Below are 19702 nucleotides of genomic sequence, written 5' to 3' on the forward strand. Positions count from 1 at the left end.
CTTTACTTTTCAGCTGGTCACTCATTGCTGTTTCCCTTATTATAGTCATTTTCTACTACCAACAATAATCTATGGGTATTTATACTCTGTATTATCCCCTTTTTTTTCCCTCTTTCTCCCCCCTTTTTTCTTTTCTGTTAGTTATGCCTACGTTCTTTCTCTGTTAAAGTGCCTTTGTCCTCAGTGCTCATGCACTTCATTACATTACATGTATTTCACACATTCTACAGCGTACACCTTATAGCATATTGTGCCTCTCCTAACATGGCGACCTAACTTGTTGCCGTGTGATGCCCCACTTCCGGTAGGTCACATCCGGTTTCTGTCCCCTCTCCTTCTTACATCTGGGAGATTCTTTCTCCCATATTCCCTATGCCCCTATGGTGCTTAGCCTGCCACATCCAACATGGCGACTGGGCTTCTTTTGGATGCGTCCGGTGCCCCATTTCCGGCACGTCACATCCGGCCCTCGCCTTGCACCACTCTCTATTGGTGCATCGCTTCTATGGAGTATAGCCTGCCACATCTATCATGGCAATCGGGCCTAATCTGGAAGCGTCAGGTGCCCCACTTCCTGTACATCACATCCGGCCCTCGCCCTGCACCGTTCTCCATTGGTGCAGCATGCGATCATGCTTGACTCATTTTAGCGCGTCACTTCCGCTTCCTGTCGCGGTCAGCGCACGCCGTATCATACAATGTACTGATCACACCGGCGGTTTTCCCGCCTACTGGTATTTAAATACGCCCTCCTCCCTCAATCTTCACCTTCACAGCGGTGGACACCGCGTTTTCGGCCATCTGTAAGGTATATATCAAATGCGTGTGACTACATATGACTACACATTTTGTATGCTACTCTATGTAAGATTGCCCCATCTCTATTCTAGACTGATTCAGGACTCATCTCCTCTTGGAATAAGCGCTGTACCTCCGACTCTATTGGTAGGCTCCTTTACCTTTAGTTTCTACCACATCACTGCACTTTCATATCTTGTCGGGTTTTGCCACTATCTCCTCTTTTTTCTATAGGCAGCGTAGATAGCCTATAAGCATTCGACCCCGACATTTGGTACGTAACTTTGTCTCGGTCTTTCTCTCACTCACTGTGCCAGTATTTATTACTCTCCATCTCCATATGCGCACCATAGTTACACCTTATTGCCATGTACATGTACGATTGTACTTTGTATATACTTTGTTTATTTTGTTTTGTGTTGATATTATCCTTATTGTATGATTTGTTTTTGATATATGTAATTTTCAGTTACTGACGAAGGTCCTGTATGTGACCGAAACGTTTTGTTTGGGATACAATAAACTACCCATTTTTCTTCTCACCGCAAAGTTGAGTGCTGGGTTTCTTACTTGCTTGATATTACGGTTTGGGAACCTACCCATGCACCACTGTAGGTTGTGCACACGTTCATTCATCATTAGTCTCAGAAGCGTCTGCTCGCCGCTGCCCAGCACTGGCTTCAATGGCAGAAGCTGGGAAAGCAGCAGCAACCCTATGCAAAGAATGAGACTGAGCAAGACGCTGGGACCGACGTCTCCGCTGAGCAGACTCCACTGCAGCTGGAGAAGAATGGGAGACCGCAGCAGAGATGGTTTGAGATTCCCCCTGTGCAGAGGCGGGAACTCGACACCTAACAGCTACTTTCACCGGATTTCCACGCTGTCCTCAAACAGTTTTTGTTTTTGACAAGCGTTTTTGGCCTGATTCGGGCCTGCCAGATGACAGCTGTTGCGTTGTAGATGGCTGCTGCGGATCATCCTCCTCCGCTTCAGAGCTACTGGCTGCCAATGGGGGTCAACAACTGGGTCATCTATCACCTCCTCTTCAATGTCATGTGCACCTTCCTCTGTGTCACCGTGTACGGTGCTATAGCATTCAGGACGGGGCACCATAGTCTCATCAGGGTCAGATTCAGGCTCAGTACACTGCGAGGACAATGTAGTGATCTGAGTCAATGGAACAACATTATAATCTAGCTGTGACTGTGCATCAGTGCACTCCATGTCCGATTCATCATTATTATTATTATTATACATTTCATTTTGTAATGGGCATCTTGTAATGGGCAGTTAACAATTTCCTGTTCTAACCCAGGCACGGTATGTGTAAAGAGCTCCATGGAGTAACCTGTAGTGTAGCCTGATGCATCCTTCACTTTTGGTTTGGGTGAAGGACACAAGGAAACGTCTTGTTCCTGACCAGGAGCATCCACTGACGACTTGCTTCTTTTATATTTGGAACTTTCTGAAGAGGAGGCGAAAGAGCTAGAGGCCGAGTCAGCAATGAAAGCCAAAACTTTTTCCTGCTGCTCCGACTATAAAAACCGTTTTCCGACTCACAGAAAAGGGAGCCTTCGAGGCCTTGTGTAGCCAGACGATGACGCTGGCTCAACACCTCCACCCTTAGGTGCTTTTGTGCTTTTGCCACTACCACCAGATGCACCACCACCATCAGTACCAGCTGGCAACCACCGCACACTGCCTTTTCCACGAGACTTCCTCATTTTTTGGAAAATCTAACCAAAATAACAACCGTTATATGGTACTGTAAAACAAAAACAAGGTAGAAGGTGTATATAAACTTGTTGAGAATTTGAATCTCCCTTTTTTGGGGAGACTGACCCAAAACTCAGGCCCAGTGTATAAAACACAATCTAAGTGGCAGAAAGTGGCTGGCTGACATACACCAAACTAACAGGACTGTAGTAGATCCACTTTGTGAGAATTTAAAAATCCCTTTTTTGGGGGGAAACTGACCCAAAACTCAGGCCCTGTGTATAAAACAACGCAATCTAAGTGGCAGAAAGTGGGTGGCTGACATACACCAAACTAACAGGACTGCAGTAGATCCACTTTGTGAGAATTTGAAAATCCCTTTTTTGGGGGGAAACTGACCCAAAACTCAGGCCCATTGTATATAACAACACAATCTAAGTGGCAGAAAGTGGCTGGCTGACATACACCAAAATAACAGGACTGCAGTAGATCCACTTTGTGAGAATTTGAAACTCCCTTTTTTGGGGGGAGACTGACCCAAAACTCAGGCCCAGTGTATAAAACAACGCAATCTAAGTGGCAGAAAGTGGCTGGAAAATATATGAAAAAACACAAGGACTGTAGTACAATTTCAATCTCCCTACGATGATCTCAGGACAAGTATGGCAGCAATAAAAAGGACTGCTGCACACAAAAGTGTGGACAAATAAACAAGATAACTGTGCAGAAAGGAGCAACAGGATTTTTGCTTTTAAAAAAGCAGTTGGTTTGCACAGCGGCGTGCAAACAGCAATGCAGCTATCAGGGAGCGTTATAAGGCAGCCTAATAAGCTACAGAGCTGATGTACAAAAATATAGCCTCCACTGTCCCTGCAAACAAATGGTGGTGTTAGACAGTGGAAATTGCTACAGCACAAGCAGTTTCGGGGGTTAATCTTCCCTCCCTAACTATATCCCTTCTTCTGATGCAGCTGCGGCAACCTCTCCCTATGCTACGATCGGCAGAAGTAAGATGGCGGTCGGCGTGCACGCCCCTTTATAGCCCCTGTGATGCTGTAGAAAGCAAGCCAATCACTGTCATACCCTTCTCTAAGATGGTGGGGACCGAGACCTATGTCATCAGGCTGCCCACAGTCTGCGTCCTCCTTCATTGGCTGAAAAATGGTGCTGAAAGCATCATACGAAACAAGACTTTGGCGCGAAGATCGCCGACCTCATGGCCGATCCCACACCAGGATCAGGTCGGGTTTCATGAAACCCGACTTTGCCGAAAGTCAGCGATTTTTGAATTTGTCCGATCCGTTTCGCTCAACCCTATTGTTGATGTTTATAAGAAGTATTTAATTTTAGTTATTTTTTCCAAAGGATGTGCAACCAAATATCAAGCTGATGGTGCCAACAATTTTGTCTGGTCCATTTTGGGGGTTTTGTGAGAAATGATGTCCAATGTGCCTTTCTTGTCTTCTGTTTTTTTTTGTTGTTGTTCCAAATCACACAAAGGAAATAAACATGTGTATAAGAAAAAATGTAATTGCAGAAATTTTCTGGACTTTACTAAAGATAGTTTCTCCAACAAACAGGGCCGGCGTCTGCATTCGGCGCACCCGGGCAAGTGCCGGGGCCCTGAGCAGGGGGGGGGGCATTTCCATTTTGACAAGTGTGTGACCTACTTTTTACTATTGATGTTGCCTATGCAGCACCAATAGTAAAAAGATATAATGTTAAAAATAATTTAAAGAATCGCGCTATACTCACCTTCCGGCGGCCCTCGCAGCCTTCCCGCTCCTTGCGATGCTGTCGGCAGCTAGTGTTCCCGGTAATGCCTTGCAAAATGAGCCGAGACTGCTATGTCTTCACAGGTCATTGTCTCTCAAGGCATTACTGGGAACGGGAGCTGCCGGGAGCATTGCTAAGGCCTGGGCTGGTTCCCGGGGCCGCCAGAAGGTGAGTATATAACTATTTTTTATTTTTATTCTTTTTTTTAACAGGGTTATGGTGCCCACACTGCTATATACTATGTGACTGTGTTGCATGCTATGTGAGCTGTGCTATATACTAGGTGGGCTCAGCTGTGCTATATACTTTGTGGCTGTGTTATATACTATGTGGGCTGTGTTATATACTATGTGGCTGTGCTATATACTACGTGGCCTGTGCTATATACTATGTGGCCTGTGCTATATACTACGTGGGCTGTGTTATATACTACGTGGGCTGTGTTATATGCTACATGGCTGTGCTATATACTACGTGGCTGTGCTATGTACTACGTAGCTGTGCTATATATTACGTGGCTGTACTCTATACAACGTGGCTGTGCTATAGACTGCGTAGCTTTGCTATATGCTATGTGGGCTGTGTTATATACTACGTGGGCTGTGTTTAATGCTACATGGCTACGCTATATACTACATGGCTGTGATATAAACTACATGGCTATTATATACTACGTAGCTGTGCTATATGGTACGTGGGCTGTGTCTGACGAAGCGGTTGAGAAACGTGCGTTGGAGTAGTGTGTGCAGGGGCTGCGGCGCGCATCTCTGGTTGGTATACACGGCTGTTTCTTTTGTTCATATCTTATGTATATTGTGTGCACAGATCTAATAGCTTACGATTTTGTCAAACACCTGATCTTAGTATCTGTAGGATTTTTATCCAATCAAGTTATATCCATATTCAAATTTAAATTGCAGATATATAATTGGTCACATTGTTTACATTTTTATATATTTATTTTTTATATATTTATTTTATTTTTTGCTACATTATTTATTTTCTACTACATTATTGCACTGTTTGCACATTAGTTTGACATTTCAGTCCAATATTGCACATGAACATTTTATATATATCTTTTATATATTTTTTATTTTTTATTTTTATTTTTTTATAATTAATTATTTATTGTATTCACAATTAACCATTTATTTATTATCACTCCATTCACTTATTACCATCATTTGAGTTTATCACACAGATATATATATTACATTTAAAATATTGGCACATATTATAATGTTTATCTGTTTATATTTGTGGTGCTTTATCACCTTTTGATATTTTGCTAATTTTGAATGAATTTTCAACAATATTCATTCACATAGTTATTTTACACATTTTCACATATATTTTTTATCACCTTTTGCAACACATACATATATACATATTTTTTATTTTTTTGTTTTCTATTTATTTTTTATTTTAGTTATATTATTTTTGTCACATCATGTCACCAATTATATAATATTCATAGGCAGTAATCAGGTGTATATACATATATATATATATATATATATATATTTATTTATTTTTGTATTATCACATGAAATATTATTTATTTAATATTATTTATATAATTTTTACAGCATTTTATTGTGAATACATATAAATATTTTTTTGTCAGCCGTGTACTTAATGTAGTGATTATATATGTTCTTATTTTGGATTATACTTTGTACTTTATTGATGTAATATTTTTTACCAATCAGTCTTGGTGTACCCTAGCCCCCTCACATACTAGTTACCAATTTTTATACATATTTATTTTTAATAATTTACAGATATATATATATATATATATATATATATATATATATATATATATATATATATATATACACTGTATATGTAGCGACTTTTGTGAGATGAGTTTTGTGTGGCGACTAGTGTTGAGCATTCCAATACCGCAAGTATCGGGTATCGGCTGATACTTGCGGTATCGGAATTCCGATACCGAGATCCGATACTTTTGTGGTATCGGGTATCGGTATCGGATCCATAGGGATGTGTAAAATAAAGAATTAAAATAAAAAATATTGATATATTCACCTCTCCGGCGGCCCCTGGACATCACGCTGGTAACCGGCAGGCTTCTTTGTTTAAAATGAGCGCGTTTAGGACCTGCGAATGACGTCGCGGCTTCTGATTGGTCGCGTGCCGCTCATGTGACCGCCACGCGACCAATCAGAAGCCGCGACGTCATTCGCAGGTCCTAAATTCCTAGAATTAGGAGTTTAGTGAATGAGAATGACGTCGCGGCTTCTGATTGGTCGCGTGCCGCTCATGTGACCGCCACGCGACCAATCAGAAGCCGCGACGTCATTCTCATTCACTAAACTCCTAATTCTAGGAATTTAGGACCTGCGAATGACGTCACGGCTTCTGATTGGTCGTGTGGCGGTCACATGGGCGGCACGCGACCAATCAGAAGCCGCGACGTCATTCCTCAGGTCCTAAACGCGCGCATTTTAAACAAAGAAGCCTGCCGGTTACCAGCGTGATGTCCAGGGGCCGCCGGAGAGGTGAATATATCAATATTTTTTATTTTAATTCTTTATTTTACACATTAATATGGATCCCAGGGCCTGAAGGAGAGTTTCCTCTCCTTCAGACCCTGGGAACCATCAGGATACCTTTCGATACTTGGTGTCCCATTGACTTGTATTGGTATCGGATATCGGTATCGGCGATATCCGATATTTTTCGGGTATCGGCCGATACTATCCGATACCGATACTTTCAAGTATCGGACGGTATCGCTCAACACTAGTGGCGACATGCGTGTAGCAACTTTTTGTGTATTGAGTTGCATGTGACAGGTTAGTGTAGCAAGATGTGTGCAGCAAGTTTTGCGCATGGCAAGTTTTGCGCGTGGTGAGTTTTATGTGTGGTGCATTTTGAGTATGTGCAAGTTTGTGTGAGGCAACTTTTGCATGTGTTGCAACTTTTGTGCATGTGGCAATTTTTTCGCGTGTGCAAGTTTTGCGTGTGGCGAGTTTTCCATGAGGTGAGTTTTGCACGTGTGGCGAGTTTTACGTGAGCCTAGTTTTGCATGTGGCAAGTTTTGCATGTGGCGAGTTTTGAGTGGCGACTATTGTGTTTCGACTTTTATGTGGCGAGATTGGTGTATGTGTGGTGAAATGTGTGCTGAAGTTGGTATATGTGTTCAAGCACGTGGTAGTGTGTGGCACATTGTGTGTGTGTGTTCTTATCCCCGAGTGTGGTGAGTATCCCATGTCGGGGCCCCACTTTAGCAACTGTGCGGTATATACTCTTTGGCACCATTGCTCTCATTCTTTAAGTCCCCCTTGTTCACATCTGGCAGCTGTCAATTTGCCTCCAACATTTTTCCTTTCCCTTTTTCCCCATTATGTAGATAGGGACAAAACTGTTTGGTGAATTGGAACGCGCGGGGTTCAAATTTCGCCTCACCACATAGCCTATGACGCTCTTGGGGTCCAAACGTGTGACTGAGCAAAATTTTGTGGCTGTAGCTGCGAAGGTGTAGACGCCAATACAGGACATACACACACACACTCAGCTTTATATATTAGATTAATTAACAGTCTAAAAATTAAGAAAATTTTATACAATCTCTTTTTTTTACCCTTTACTGACAGGTATAGTTTATTGATTACTTCAGCTATTCTGGGTATTGGAGGAGGACCACTATGGGCATCGAAATGTACTTATCTCACCATCAGTGGCATTATGTATGCAAAGAACACTGGCAAAGAAAAAATGGATGTTGTCAATCAATACTTTGGCTTATTTTTCTTAATATATCAGTCATCTGGGATTTGGGGAAATCTTATTTCATCTCTAGTACTTACCCAAAATCCCAATAAAGGTAAGTACTTATTTAGATTAAGAAATACAGCTACTACTGCAATATTCTCCTCTGTGGCCTCTCTGGTAACACTCTTGCACCTCTCCACTCCATCATTACAGGGGTTGTCCACTACTTTCAGTTAACCCCTAATGTATCCCCCCAGGGCCCCTAATGAATTTTATAAATACCTTCCATTGCCATTTTCGCCTGTGAGCGGCGCTATGGCGGTGGCTGAGTCCATGTCACGTGACCCCCAGGCTGCAGCCGCCGCTAATTTCCGACAACGTCACGTCAATTTCCAGACTCTGGAAATTGATGTGACGTCAGCAGCAGGCGTGACCCAGCCTCACAGTCAGCAGTCACTCAAGAGTGACTGGGCTGTGGGCGGTGCTGGTGGCTGCCTGCGGGGCTGTGCTGGGGGCAGGCGGGGCTGGGGTCTGCTGGCTGGCCGCCACACTGATGTGCTGAGATGTGCGGCCGGTGCGGAGGTGGCGGCGGCCGGTTGCGATGATCGGGGCGGCGGCTGGTTGAGGTGCTGGCGGCGGCCAGTTGCGGTGATGGTGGCGGTGGCTGTTTGCAGTGATGGCGGCGGCGGCCGGTTGAGGTGATGGCGGCGGCCGGTTGCAGTGATGGCGGCGGCCGCTTGCGGTGATGGCGGCGGCTGTTGCAGTGGTGTCGGAGACGGGGACGGCGGCGGGGGTGGGGGTCTGCGAAAGGTGCTGGAGTGTGCGGGCGGAGGGTCTGCGGGGCTGTGCAGTGGGGTCTTTGTGTCTCTGTGCAGGCATCATCCAAAGGGACTACAAGTCCCATCGGGCTCTGTCTGCTACTGTGACAGTGAGAGACATATTAGCCAATGATGGGACAGTAGTAGTCCCATCATCCGGCTAATGTACACACATACAGAACCTACACCATGCGACATGCACCATGCGACATGTGACAACATGCAAGATGCGATGACATGCGACATGACATGCACCATGCGACATGCAACATGTGACAACATGCACCATGCGACATGCAACATTTGACAACATGCAAGATGTGACATGCGATGACATGCACCATGCAACATGACATGACATGCACCATGCACATGCGACATGCAGCATGTGACAACATGCACATGCGACGACATGCACCATGTGACATGCACCATGCGACAACATACAAGATGCGATGACATTCACCATGCGACATGGTGATGCGACATGCAACGTGACAACATGCGGCATGCACCATGCAACATGTGATAACATGCAAGATGTGACATGCGATGACATGCACCATGCGACATTCACCATGCGACATGACATGCACCATGCACATGCTTCATGCAACATGTGACAACATACAAGATGCGACATGCGACGACTTGCACCATGCGACATGACATGAACCATGCAACATTCAACATGTGACGGCATGCACCATGCGACAACATGCAACATCCGATGACATGCACCATGCGACATGCACCATGTGACATGCAACATGTGACATGCACATGCGACAGCATGCACCATGTGACATGCACCATGTGACATGCAACATGTGACATGCACATGCGACAGCATGCACCATGTGACATTCACCATGCGGCATGCACCATGTGACGACATGCACCATGCAACGACATGCCCCATGCACCATGTGACATGCACCATGCGGCGACATGCACCATGCGACATGCACCATACAACATGCCACATACAGTACATACATACAGTACATACATACAACATACATATAGACATACAGTACATATAACATAGATTACATACTCACCATCACTTGTCACTTTGATCCCGAAGCCAGTGTCATCTGTAAAAAAAATTAAAATAATAAACAAACAATATACTCACCGATCCGCAGATATCCATTTAAAACGAGTGTCCCATGACGATCTCCCGTGGAGAGCAGCAGCATCATCTGATGTGACTGCTCTCCAGGGGCTCCAGGAATACAATGATGGAAGGTATCCTTCCATAATGTATTCCACACAATGTATTCCTACGCCCCTGTGAGGAAATAGTCCCTAGTCTCACATATGGCATTGCTGGGAGAGAAATTTTCCCACGCAGCAATTGCCATAAAGTGAGACTTTGTCCTAAGGTAACCTCTCAGTGATGCACTGCAGGAGCCATTGTCTCCTGTCAGTGTGTCACTGAGGGTCCTATAGAACAGTGACATCACCCGATGTCACTGTTCTATAGGGGAGATCATCGTGGGACACTCGTTATTAATTGGACTGCGTCGGACAGGGAGTATACGGTTTATTATTTTACATTTTCTGCAGGTGCTGAAGTATGGTAAAATGAAGAATATTAAAATATTTTTTCTGGCTGTGTCTTTTTTTTTCAACTCTTTCGCTACTCTAGGATTAATAATGGATAGGCGTCATATTGACGCCTCTCCATTATTAACCCGGCTTAATGTCACCTTACAATTGCAAGGTGACATTACCCCTTATTACCCCATATCCCACCGCTACACAGGAGTGGGAAGAGAGGGGGTAAGTGTCGGAATTGGCGCATCTTACAGATGCATCATTTCTGGGGCGGCTGCGGACTGGTATTTGTAGCCGGGGGGGGCCAATATCCATGGCCGCTCTCTAGGCTATGAATATCAGCTCGCCGCTGTCTGCGTAGCCTTTCTGGCTATAAAATATAGGGGACCCCACGTCATGTTTTGGGGGGGTCCCCCTATTTTAATAGCCAGTAAAGGCTACGCAGACAGCTGTGGGCTGATATTCATAGCCTGGGAGGGGCCATGGGTATTACCCCCTTCCCAGGCTACAAATATTGGCCCCCGGCCATCTGCATTCCCCCTCTGGCGCAGAAAATTGCGCGGGAGCCCACGCCATTTTTTTTTCGTTTTTTTTAACTGAAACATATTGTTCATTATCCCCTTTCTGCCAGCTGAAATGATGTATGGCTAGTGTAGGGTGTGTGTCCACTATCCGGATTACATCCCAATTAGCTGCAGATTGGATGCTGCATACTTGTAGTCCCATCGGATGATGCCTGCACGCACACCCCAAAAGACCCCCTGCACACACCCGAACAGTCCTGCACACACCCGAACAGCCAGGCACACACACCTGAACAGCCAGGCACACACCCGCACATATCCGAACAGTCCCGCACACATCCGACAGCCCACAGACCCCGCACACACCTGAACAGTCCCGCACAGCGCCGCACACATCCGAACAGCCCGCAGACCCCACCCGCTCACACCTGAACAGTCCCGCACACACCCGAACAGCCCGCACACCCCAAAAGACCCCCTGCACACACCCGAACAGTCCTGCACACACCCGAACAGCCAGGCACACACACCTGAACAGCCAGGCACACACCCGCACATATCCGAACAGTCCCGCACACATCCGACAGCCCACAGACCCCGCACACACCTGAACAGTCCCGCACAGCGCCGCACACATCCGAACAGCCCGCAGACCCCACCCGCTCACACCTGAACAGTCCCGCACACACCCGAACAGCCCGCAGACCTCACCCACACACACACACGCACACAGTCACCGCCCGCATACTTCCCTCCTCCCGAATTTCAGCATTTCTTGGACCCACGTCCGCAGCAGAACTGCAGATGTTTTTTACATCTGCGGTTTTGCTGCGGATGTGCCTGACTCAATGAACATCTAAGGGTGCAGAAACGCTGCAGTTCAGCACAAAAGAAGTGACATGCTGCGGGAAAAAAATGCTGCGTTTCGGTGCGGCTTTTTCCGCAGCATGTGCACAACAAGTCTGCGGCTCCCATAGACTTACATTGGTTGTGCACTACACTGCGGATTTGCAATTCTGTGCAGCAAAAAACCCTGTGGATCTGCAATCAAATCCGCAATGTGTGCACACAGTCTTAGCATTTAGTGAACCTAACAAAAAAGCCAAGCAAAAAACAAGTGTGGGATTTGCACTTTTTTTGCAATTTCATCGCACTTTGAATTTTTTTCATATATTCTATTAAGCGACATGGTAAAACCAATGGTGTCATTCAAAAGTAGAACGTGTCCCGCAAAAGATAAGCTCTCACATGGCCATATTGATGGAAAAATTATGGCTCTGGAAAGAAGGGGAGCGATAAACGAAAAAGCTCCACATATCTATGGAAATAGATACATATCTATCTATCTATCTATCTATCCCATATCTATCTATCTATCTATCTATCTATCTGTCTGTAATGGAGTGTGGGTTGGACAAATGTAAAAGAGGAGGTTGGACAGAAATGACATCACAAATCTTTTTGAAGAGAGATGAGGGATGGGTTTGGGTGTGTTTTGGAGTGGGTGTGGTAAGTTCAGGCTTAGTGGCCAGTGCAATGCATCATGGAACTTGTAGTATTAAAGCACAATAACTCAGGAGAAAGGAAGTTGTCGATTAACCCCATGAGAGCTGGATCCAGCACTGAAGAGGTGCTGATACAGCATGATAAAAGGTAATATTGCTAAAATAAATACAGTGGATGTTTTCAGTGGCACATAGTAGCATGATTTATAAAAAAAAACAAAAAAACATTATTGTAGTGGACAACTTCTTTAACTCTGCTCTACCTCTCTCTACGCTACTAATCTTCTTCTCCCCTCTGCAAATCCCTTAATTGGCTCCCAATTCTCCAATGCATCCAGTTCAAATGGCTAGCACTGACCAACAAAGCTATCCATAACCTGTCTCCTCCTTATATCTCCAAACTAATCTCCCAATATCTTCTAACACGCAACCTCCGGTCCTCCCAAGCCCTCCTTCTCTTCTCCACATTCACATGTTCCTCACCCAACAGCCTCCAGGACTTCTTCTGAGTGTTACCCCCTTCCTCTGGAATTCTGTGCCTCAACATATTCAACTATCTGCCACACTCGGCGTTGAGCCGCCCGTCAGGGCCATGGGGTATTCGCTACTGGGTCCGGTCACAATTAAAGTGGTGGTCACGGTGGCAGCAACCCGGTCCGTGGCCCTGGGCACTTAAGTAAAGTTGACGGTATTTATAGGGGTTGTAGAAAAATGGAAAGCTTGTGACGCCACCAATGGTTCTCGGTCAGAGGTGACCGACACTGCTTAAAGGGGTCCTCAGGGGTGATGATGCTGCAGCAAAGATGGTGTTGCTTCTCACAGGTGAAGCGGTGTCCCCTGGGCTCCCGGTGTATTTGGCAGGGATGGTTAATGCCGCAAATAATTGGAGGACACAGGGTTGCAGTCTTTACCTGGTTTACTGGTGTTAAGCAGCCTCAGTCCAGGGTACTGGCAACAGGTATAGATGGAGTAGAGGCAGCCTGAAGACAAGTGGAAATCCCCTTGACAGGTCAGTTTGGGAGCCTTCCACTATGCACTAGTCTACAGTCCCTTGCTCCCTGTAGGTGTCTAACAAGGTCCTCTTTCTTCCCCTGTCCAGGGACAGTACCAGCAAGATAGGTAATTTTGAGCCGCTTCTTTTGGGGTCTCTGCCACGGGGACTCCGGACTCTGATTACTGCTGTACCTCAGGTATTATGTGGGCAAGTCCCTTTTAGTTTCCTTCCTGCCGGTTCTGTCGTGGGACCTGTAGCTACTCATGACCTCGGGTTCCCAGTGCCCTGTTTCTGCACTCAGCATAAAGAGGCCTAGTTGCAGCCTTTCTCAAGCTCCTAAGTCCTCCTGTGCGCCTTCACTGTCTGTTACCAACTGTCAACTCATCGCTTGTTTGCACCAGACTAACTGACTCCTCCTCCAGACCAGGATGTTTATAGAAAAGTTCCCCTTAAACCTGGTTTAGAGCTCCCCCTTTTGGTCTGGAGTCAGAATGTGTTGCATGTCAGGTTACCTGCCAAAGGGATCCCTCCTGTCTCCAGGCATGGCATTACCCTCCCCAAGAGGAAGGCAATACCACTGTGGTACCTGATCTCCTCAGGTGCCACATTCCCCCCATTAAATCCAGTACTCCTGGACTGGGAAAAGAAAACATAAACAAACAGGTTAGGAAACGTGCAAAACATTTTGAAAAACATTTCAACAGGTTAAACAGGTACAAACTTTTTCTTCCCTTACTGGAGGCATTTTGCTTAAATGTTGCAAACATATTTACAAAAGTATAACTGGTCTTATACCAGGGTGTCCTTGTTCATTAGCAACAGTATTGATGCGAGGGATCCATCATAAACCCCCAATGTATGTCTTGGGTGGGCTTTAAGGCGTATGTCCAGACCTGGTGTTCACCAGGCCAGGCAGTTTTAGCTTCAGGTCCATGAAGGAACAAGGCCCTACCCACGCCGGCAATGTGGGCCGAACCAGGGTGCAGTTTGAGGGTGCCACCAATGTACAATAAAAGTTTTTGGGCAATTCAATGTCTATTACCCTATTGTCCATCTAAAGCTTTTTTTGTTTGATTTGTTGTTTTTTTTGCTTTTTTTTTTAAAACATAAGCAAACATATTAAAACAGTTAACAACAATTTTTGACAGCAGTTCCTGTAACGGGCTGGGATCTGACCTCTGGTACTACGGGTAGATCTACGCAGCTCCTGGTCTAACATGTCTGCTGTTGCTGTTGTTGCTGTTGTGAACCCACTAGTGTCTGTGCTACTTGTAGGCCTTTATTGTATTGGCAAATTTGGCAAATGTATGTGATTTCTTAGACTCACCATGGGTCTGACAGATTCACCGATAGCAGAGGGTGGATTATCTGGTTCCACTGCTGGTGCGACGTCTGTTGCTTGAGCCTGCTGGTCTAGATTCCCTTTTGCTTCAGGATGGTTCTGAGTCACATTTTCCTCTGGTATTTCCAACTGGGGAAAAGTCAAAACAGGTATCACTATTGCTTGATGTACTTGAGTCCAAGACTGGGGAAAATCTCCAAGAACAATATGGATTCTTTTTTCTTCTTCTTTTTCCTCCATGGGTTGAAGAGTACCTGGGTCTTTCTCCTTGTCTCTCAGTTTGTTAGGGCATATTTTAAGATGATCTCTAGATACCGCAGTCGTGGTTTCTCCTCCATCTTTGCTTATTAGACACACTTTAGTATTATCAAAGTTTGATGGTAAGATGGTATATGGTTCTGCTTCCCACTAGTCATCAAGTTTATGCATTCTCCTTTTTCGCTTTAGAACTTGTTCATCTGGTGACAAGGGAATTGCAGGGGCACGTTGATTGTAATTTCTCTCTTGTTTTTGTCTTGCCTGGGACAAGCTTCTTTCTACACACTCTTGTACTTGGTGGTATTTCTGTTGTCGCTCAGTATCCCAATCTGCATCTGGTGATGTTGCTTCTGGTGTGAGGACTCCCATTTCAAGATCAACAGGTAATTTGCTAGATCTTCCTGTCATCAGGTAGGCTGGAGTGCAGTTGGTGGAATTCACTGGGATGTGATTGTACAGATCTACTAAGTCTTTCAACTTCTCTTGCCATAAGTTTCTCTCTTCCAAAGGCAAGGTTTTCAGTAAGTCAATTACCACTTGGCTCATCTTCTCACACATACCAATTGTTTGCAGGTGGTACAGTGTTGTTCTGATCTTCTTACACCCGTACAGGTTGCAGAACTCCTGGAACACTTCCGCTTCAAAGGCTGGGCCTTGGTTGGTAAGTACCTTCTCAGGGTAACCATTTGGTCGACAAAAGTGCTGTTGGAAGGCCTTGGCTGCCGTCTTTGCTGTCTGGTCCTTGACAGGCACGACTACCAGGAATCTGGAATAATGGTCAGAACATAGACATAGCCTGACCGGCTTGGAGGTAGCTTCACATGGTCTAAGGCCACCAGTTCAAGTGGCTGTTTTGTTACTATGTGCTGTAGGGGAGCCATCTGGCTGTCACGGTCATTTCAGTGCAGGTGGCACAGGCCACACTCTCGGCACCACTTTCCACTGGCTTTTCTCATGCCAATCCAGTAGAACCGTCCACAAAGTAGGATCTTTTACTTATTCCATCCGAAGTGCCCTGCTCCATCATGGTACACTTCCAGAACCATTGACGCATCTTGTTTTGGGACTACCATCTGCCAGACCAGCTCGTGAGTGCGCGGGGTCGATATTCCCCCAGCACAGCTTACCATCGTAGATAAACAATTTGCTCTTCTCCTTCCACAGCTGTCGAGTCTCTTATGGAGGATCTAGACCAGGGTGTGAATCTTCTTGTGCTAGCAGCTCTTTTACCAGATGGACTGCTGGGTCACTATCTTGCGTTTCTGCCCATCCATGGTGGGGCAATGGATTCAGCGTGGCTTCTTGCTTGTTTTTGTGTTTGTTCCTCACATAATTGGGGAACTGAGCTGCCCCGGGGCGATGGAAAGCTAGTAATTCAATCTCTTCAAGTGCTTCTGGATCTTCTCCCACTTCTGGTAAGTTGGGCATCCTGGACAGCGCATCGGTATTTGCATTCTTGTGCCCTGCACGGTACTTGATGGTGAATTCATAGTTGGACAACCGGGCCATCCATCGTTGCTTCAATGCACCTAGTTTTGCCATCTCCAGGTGGGTCAACGGATTGTTGTCTGTGAAGAGGGTGAATCGTGCTGAGGCCAGGTAGTGCTTGAACCGCTCTGTTACCGCCCAGACTGTGGCGAGGAACTCCAGCTTGAAGGAACTGTAGTTTTCAGGGTTCCTTTCCATGGGACAAAGTTTTATGCTGGCTTAGGCAATTACTCTTTATTTGCCTTTCTGCACCTGGGACAGCACTGCTCCCAATCCTGCGGTGCTGGCATCCATGTACAGCACAAATGGTTGGTCATATTCAGGGTAGGCCAGTACCTCATCTCCCGTGAGAGCCAACTTCAACCGAGTGAAGGATCCTTACAACCTGTCGTTCCATTCAAACGGAGGGCCCTTGCTCTTTGTCTTTTTGGATTGGCACACTAACAGGTCTTGCAGTGGTGCAGCTATCTTAGAGAAGTCTTTAATGAACCTTCGGTAGTAGCCTACCAACCCGAGGAACTGCCGGATCACGGTGACCTTGTCAGGGTCTAGTGCCACACCTTCGGTGCTCACCACATGGCCCAGGTACTTCACTTTGGGCTTTAGCAGGTGGCACTTGGATGGCTTTACCTTCTGGCCAAAGTTAGACAGAGCTTCAAACACCTCGGTCAGGTGCTTCAGGTGGTCTTCATATGTCTTGTAGAAAACGATTACATCATCTAGGTACAACAGGACAGTTTCAAAATTCTTATGCCCGAGACAGCACTCCATCATCCTCTGCAATGTTCCTGGTGCGCTGCACAGTCCGAACGGCATGTAGTTGAATTTAGAGAGGCCCATCGGTGTCGTGAAGGGGGTCTTTTCTTTATCCGCCTCTGCCACGGGAACGTGCCAAAACCCACTAGTGAGATCCAAGTTGGAAAAATAGCAGATTTCAAAGCAGCTAATGACTCTTCCATTCTGCGTAATGGGTAGGCATCCTTATGTGTAATGCAGTTTATCTGCCTGTAATCAACTCACATCCTCATTGTACCATCCTTTTTCCTGACGATGACTAATGGAGCTGCCCAGGGCTACACCTGTCTCGGATTGCCCCAGCCTCCTTCATCTCTTGTAACATACTCTTTGCACATTGGTAGTGAGCTGGAGGTACAGGCCGTTACCTCTCTTTAATGAGCGGATGACCTCCAGTGGGGATAAGATGTTGAACCCCTTTTACCTGTCCAAAATCTAGTGGGTGTTTGCTGAATACCTGCTCATACTCATGGACCACCCGGTAAGCCCCTGTTTTTGGTGTGAAGGGGTAGAGTCAGTGCCCACGTGCAACTTCTGACACTAATCCTCCAAATGCCCTGCAGAGCCATTGTCCTCCGCCTGGTCAGACGGGACCAAGGGTTCTGTTGCCCGTATTGCATTATTATTAACAGTGAACAGTTTAGCAGTGTGGCATATCTGGGCAAGTGGACCTCTTTTCCTCCACAGTTAAAGACACATACAGGTACCCTCCCCTTGCGGACATTAACCACCCCTCTGGCTGTCAGGATTGTGTACCTACTGTCTAAATACACAGGTTCTACCAGGGCCTGGTAGTCTTTACCTCTGAGGCCTATTGCTGCCCGACACCAGATTAACACTTCACTCCTGGGAGGTATTGCAATGGGGATCGGATCACTCACTGTGACACGGCCAATTTTTCCACCAGACAATTCTACCTGTTGTCTCTGCACCAGGGCTCTGACTTCTTTTTACAGGACACGCTGCTTACTGGAACCAGCAGTTTCTGCCACCTGTTGTAACAAGACAATAACCTCGGCAAGACAATTTTCAATGACATTGGTACCTATGGTCATCATGGGGTTACATTCACGTTGCTCAATATCAACAATCACAAGTCATTGGGCCTTCATTTCTATCCGCCCCACCTTAATGGTTACCTCCTTGTACCCCACTTGTGGCAAAGGCCGACCATTACTGGCTACTATTGTCAAATCACTATCTGGGCAACGGGTAATATCAGAGTCCGCCCCATACCGTTTATAGAGAACGTAAGGCGTAGTCATCACCTGAGAGCTGGTGTTTAGTAAAGCGTTCATCGGGATACCATCGATCACAATGGGGAGGACTGGTCGTCCTCCGATGTACTTGGCTTGCCAGTTTTGTGGGCCTGGTTATCTTACTCCTGGGGGATGGCCCTCTACCCCAGGGGTCGCTCATTTAAATGGCAGAACCTTGCGATGTGCCCTGCCTGGTTGCAGTGTTGGCAGATGGGTCGTCCGTCCCGATGATAGCGGTCGTCGTCTCTTCCTCTGCTCAGCGGGATTCTCTTCCGTCATCGCCAGGGGATGTCGTCCGGTCTGGAAGCCAGTTTGATCTTCTCCTATGGGGATTCCTGCAGGGACTGCATGGTTTTAGCTAGTGCAGCTACGCTTTTAGTCAATTCTTGAACCTGGAGGTGCATTCCTGCGGAGGGGTCACAGTCAAGGATCTGTGCGTTGGCCTCAACAGGGACCTGATGACAGGGTGACACCTCCTGATGGTAAGCGATTGCTGGACACCTAGGGAGTACTGTGTGGCTGGGTTGAGGTTCATGCAGCACCCGGATGGCCCTGTCTTTAAATTGTGCAAAGTCCAGGTCAGGGTTTTGCAAACCCAGGATGCGCAGCTGTGTCCTGTGGGTGCTGGAAAGGAGCCCCTCAATGTACTGCTCCTTTAATAGCTTGTCTCCATCCTGCTTGCCGCTAGGGTCGACTTGTTTAATGGCCCACAGTGCCACTTGCAGAATGAGGGCATAGCCCCGTATGTTATCCTGTGCTCCTTGTTTCCACCCGAAAAACCTCATTTTCATTTCTGCAGCAGTGGGGGTGTCAAAAGTGGTTTTAAGTTTAGCAAATATCTGCTGCACAGTTCCTTTTTCCATATCCAGCCAGGATTTTATTTCTCTTAGGGCCGCGACAATTAGTTGGCCAGTTAAGATGCTGACCTTTTGATGCTCGGTCAGGGGATATACCTCAAATAGGCTGCAGAGCCTTTCCTTAAAGTCACTCAATGTATGGGACTCCCCTGAATGTTGTGGAAGCCAGGCCACTCCAGGTATTTAAGGCATGGAGAGCGGCATTATGGGTGCTGTTACTGCGACAGGGTCAGGCCGGCTTGAAGGAGCTGCGGGACCTGCG

General features: G+C 46.3%; 1 protein-coding gene across 1 annotated transcript in view; it reads left to right on the forward strand.

The window, feature by feature from the left end:
• Positions 1-19702, forward strand: part of LOC138644852 (protein unc-93 homolog A-like) — a 345859-nt gene that overhangs the window by 35801 nt on the left and 290356 nt on the right. Inside the window, exon 3 of the mRNA XM_069733739.1 lies at positions 7917-8146. Within this exon, the coding sequence (XP_069589840.1) occupies positions 7917-8146 (230 nt within the window). The remainder of the gene's footprint in view (positions 1-7916; positions 8147-19702) is intronic.

The sequence above is a fragment of the Ranitomeya imitator genome, chromosome 7 (assembly GCF_032444005.1).
Source record: "Ranitomeya imitator isolate aRanImi1 chromosome 7, aRanImi1.pri, whole genome shotgun sequence".
Taxonomy (NCBI): domain Eukaryota; kingdom Metazoa; phylum Chordata; class Amphibia; order Anura; family Dendrobatidae; genus Ranitomeya; species Ranitomeya imitator.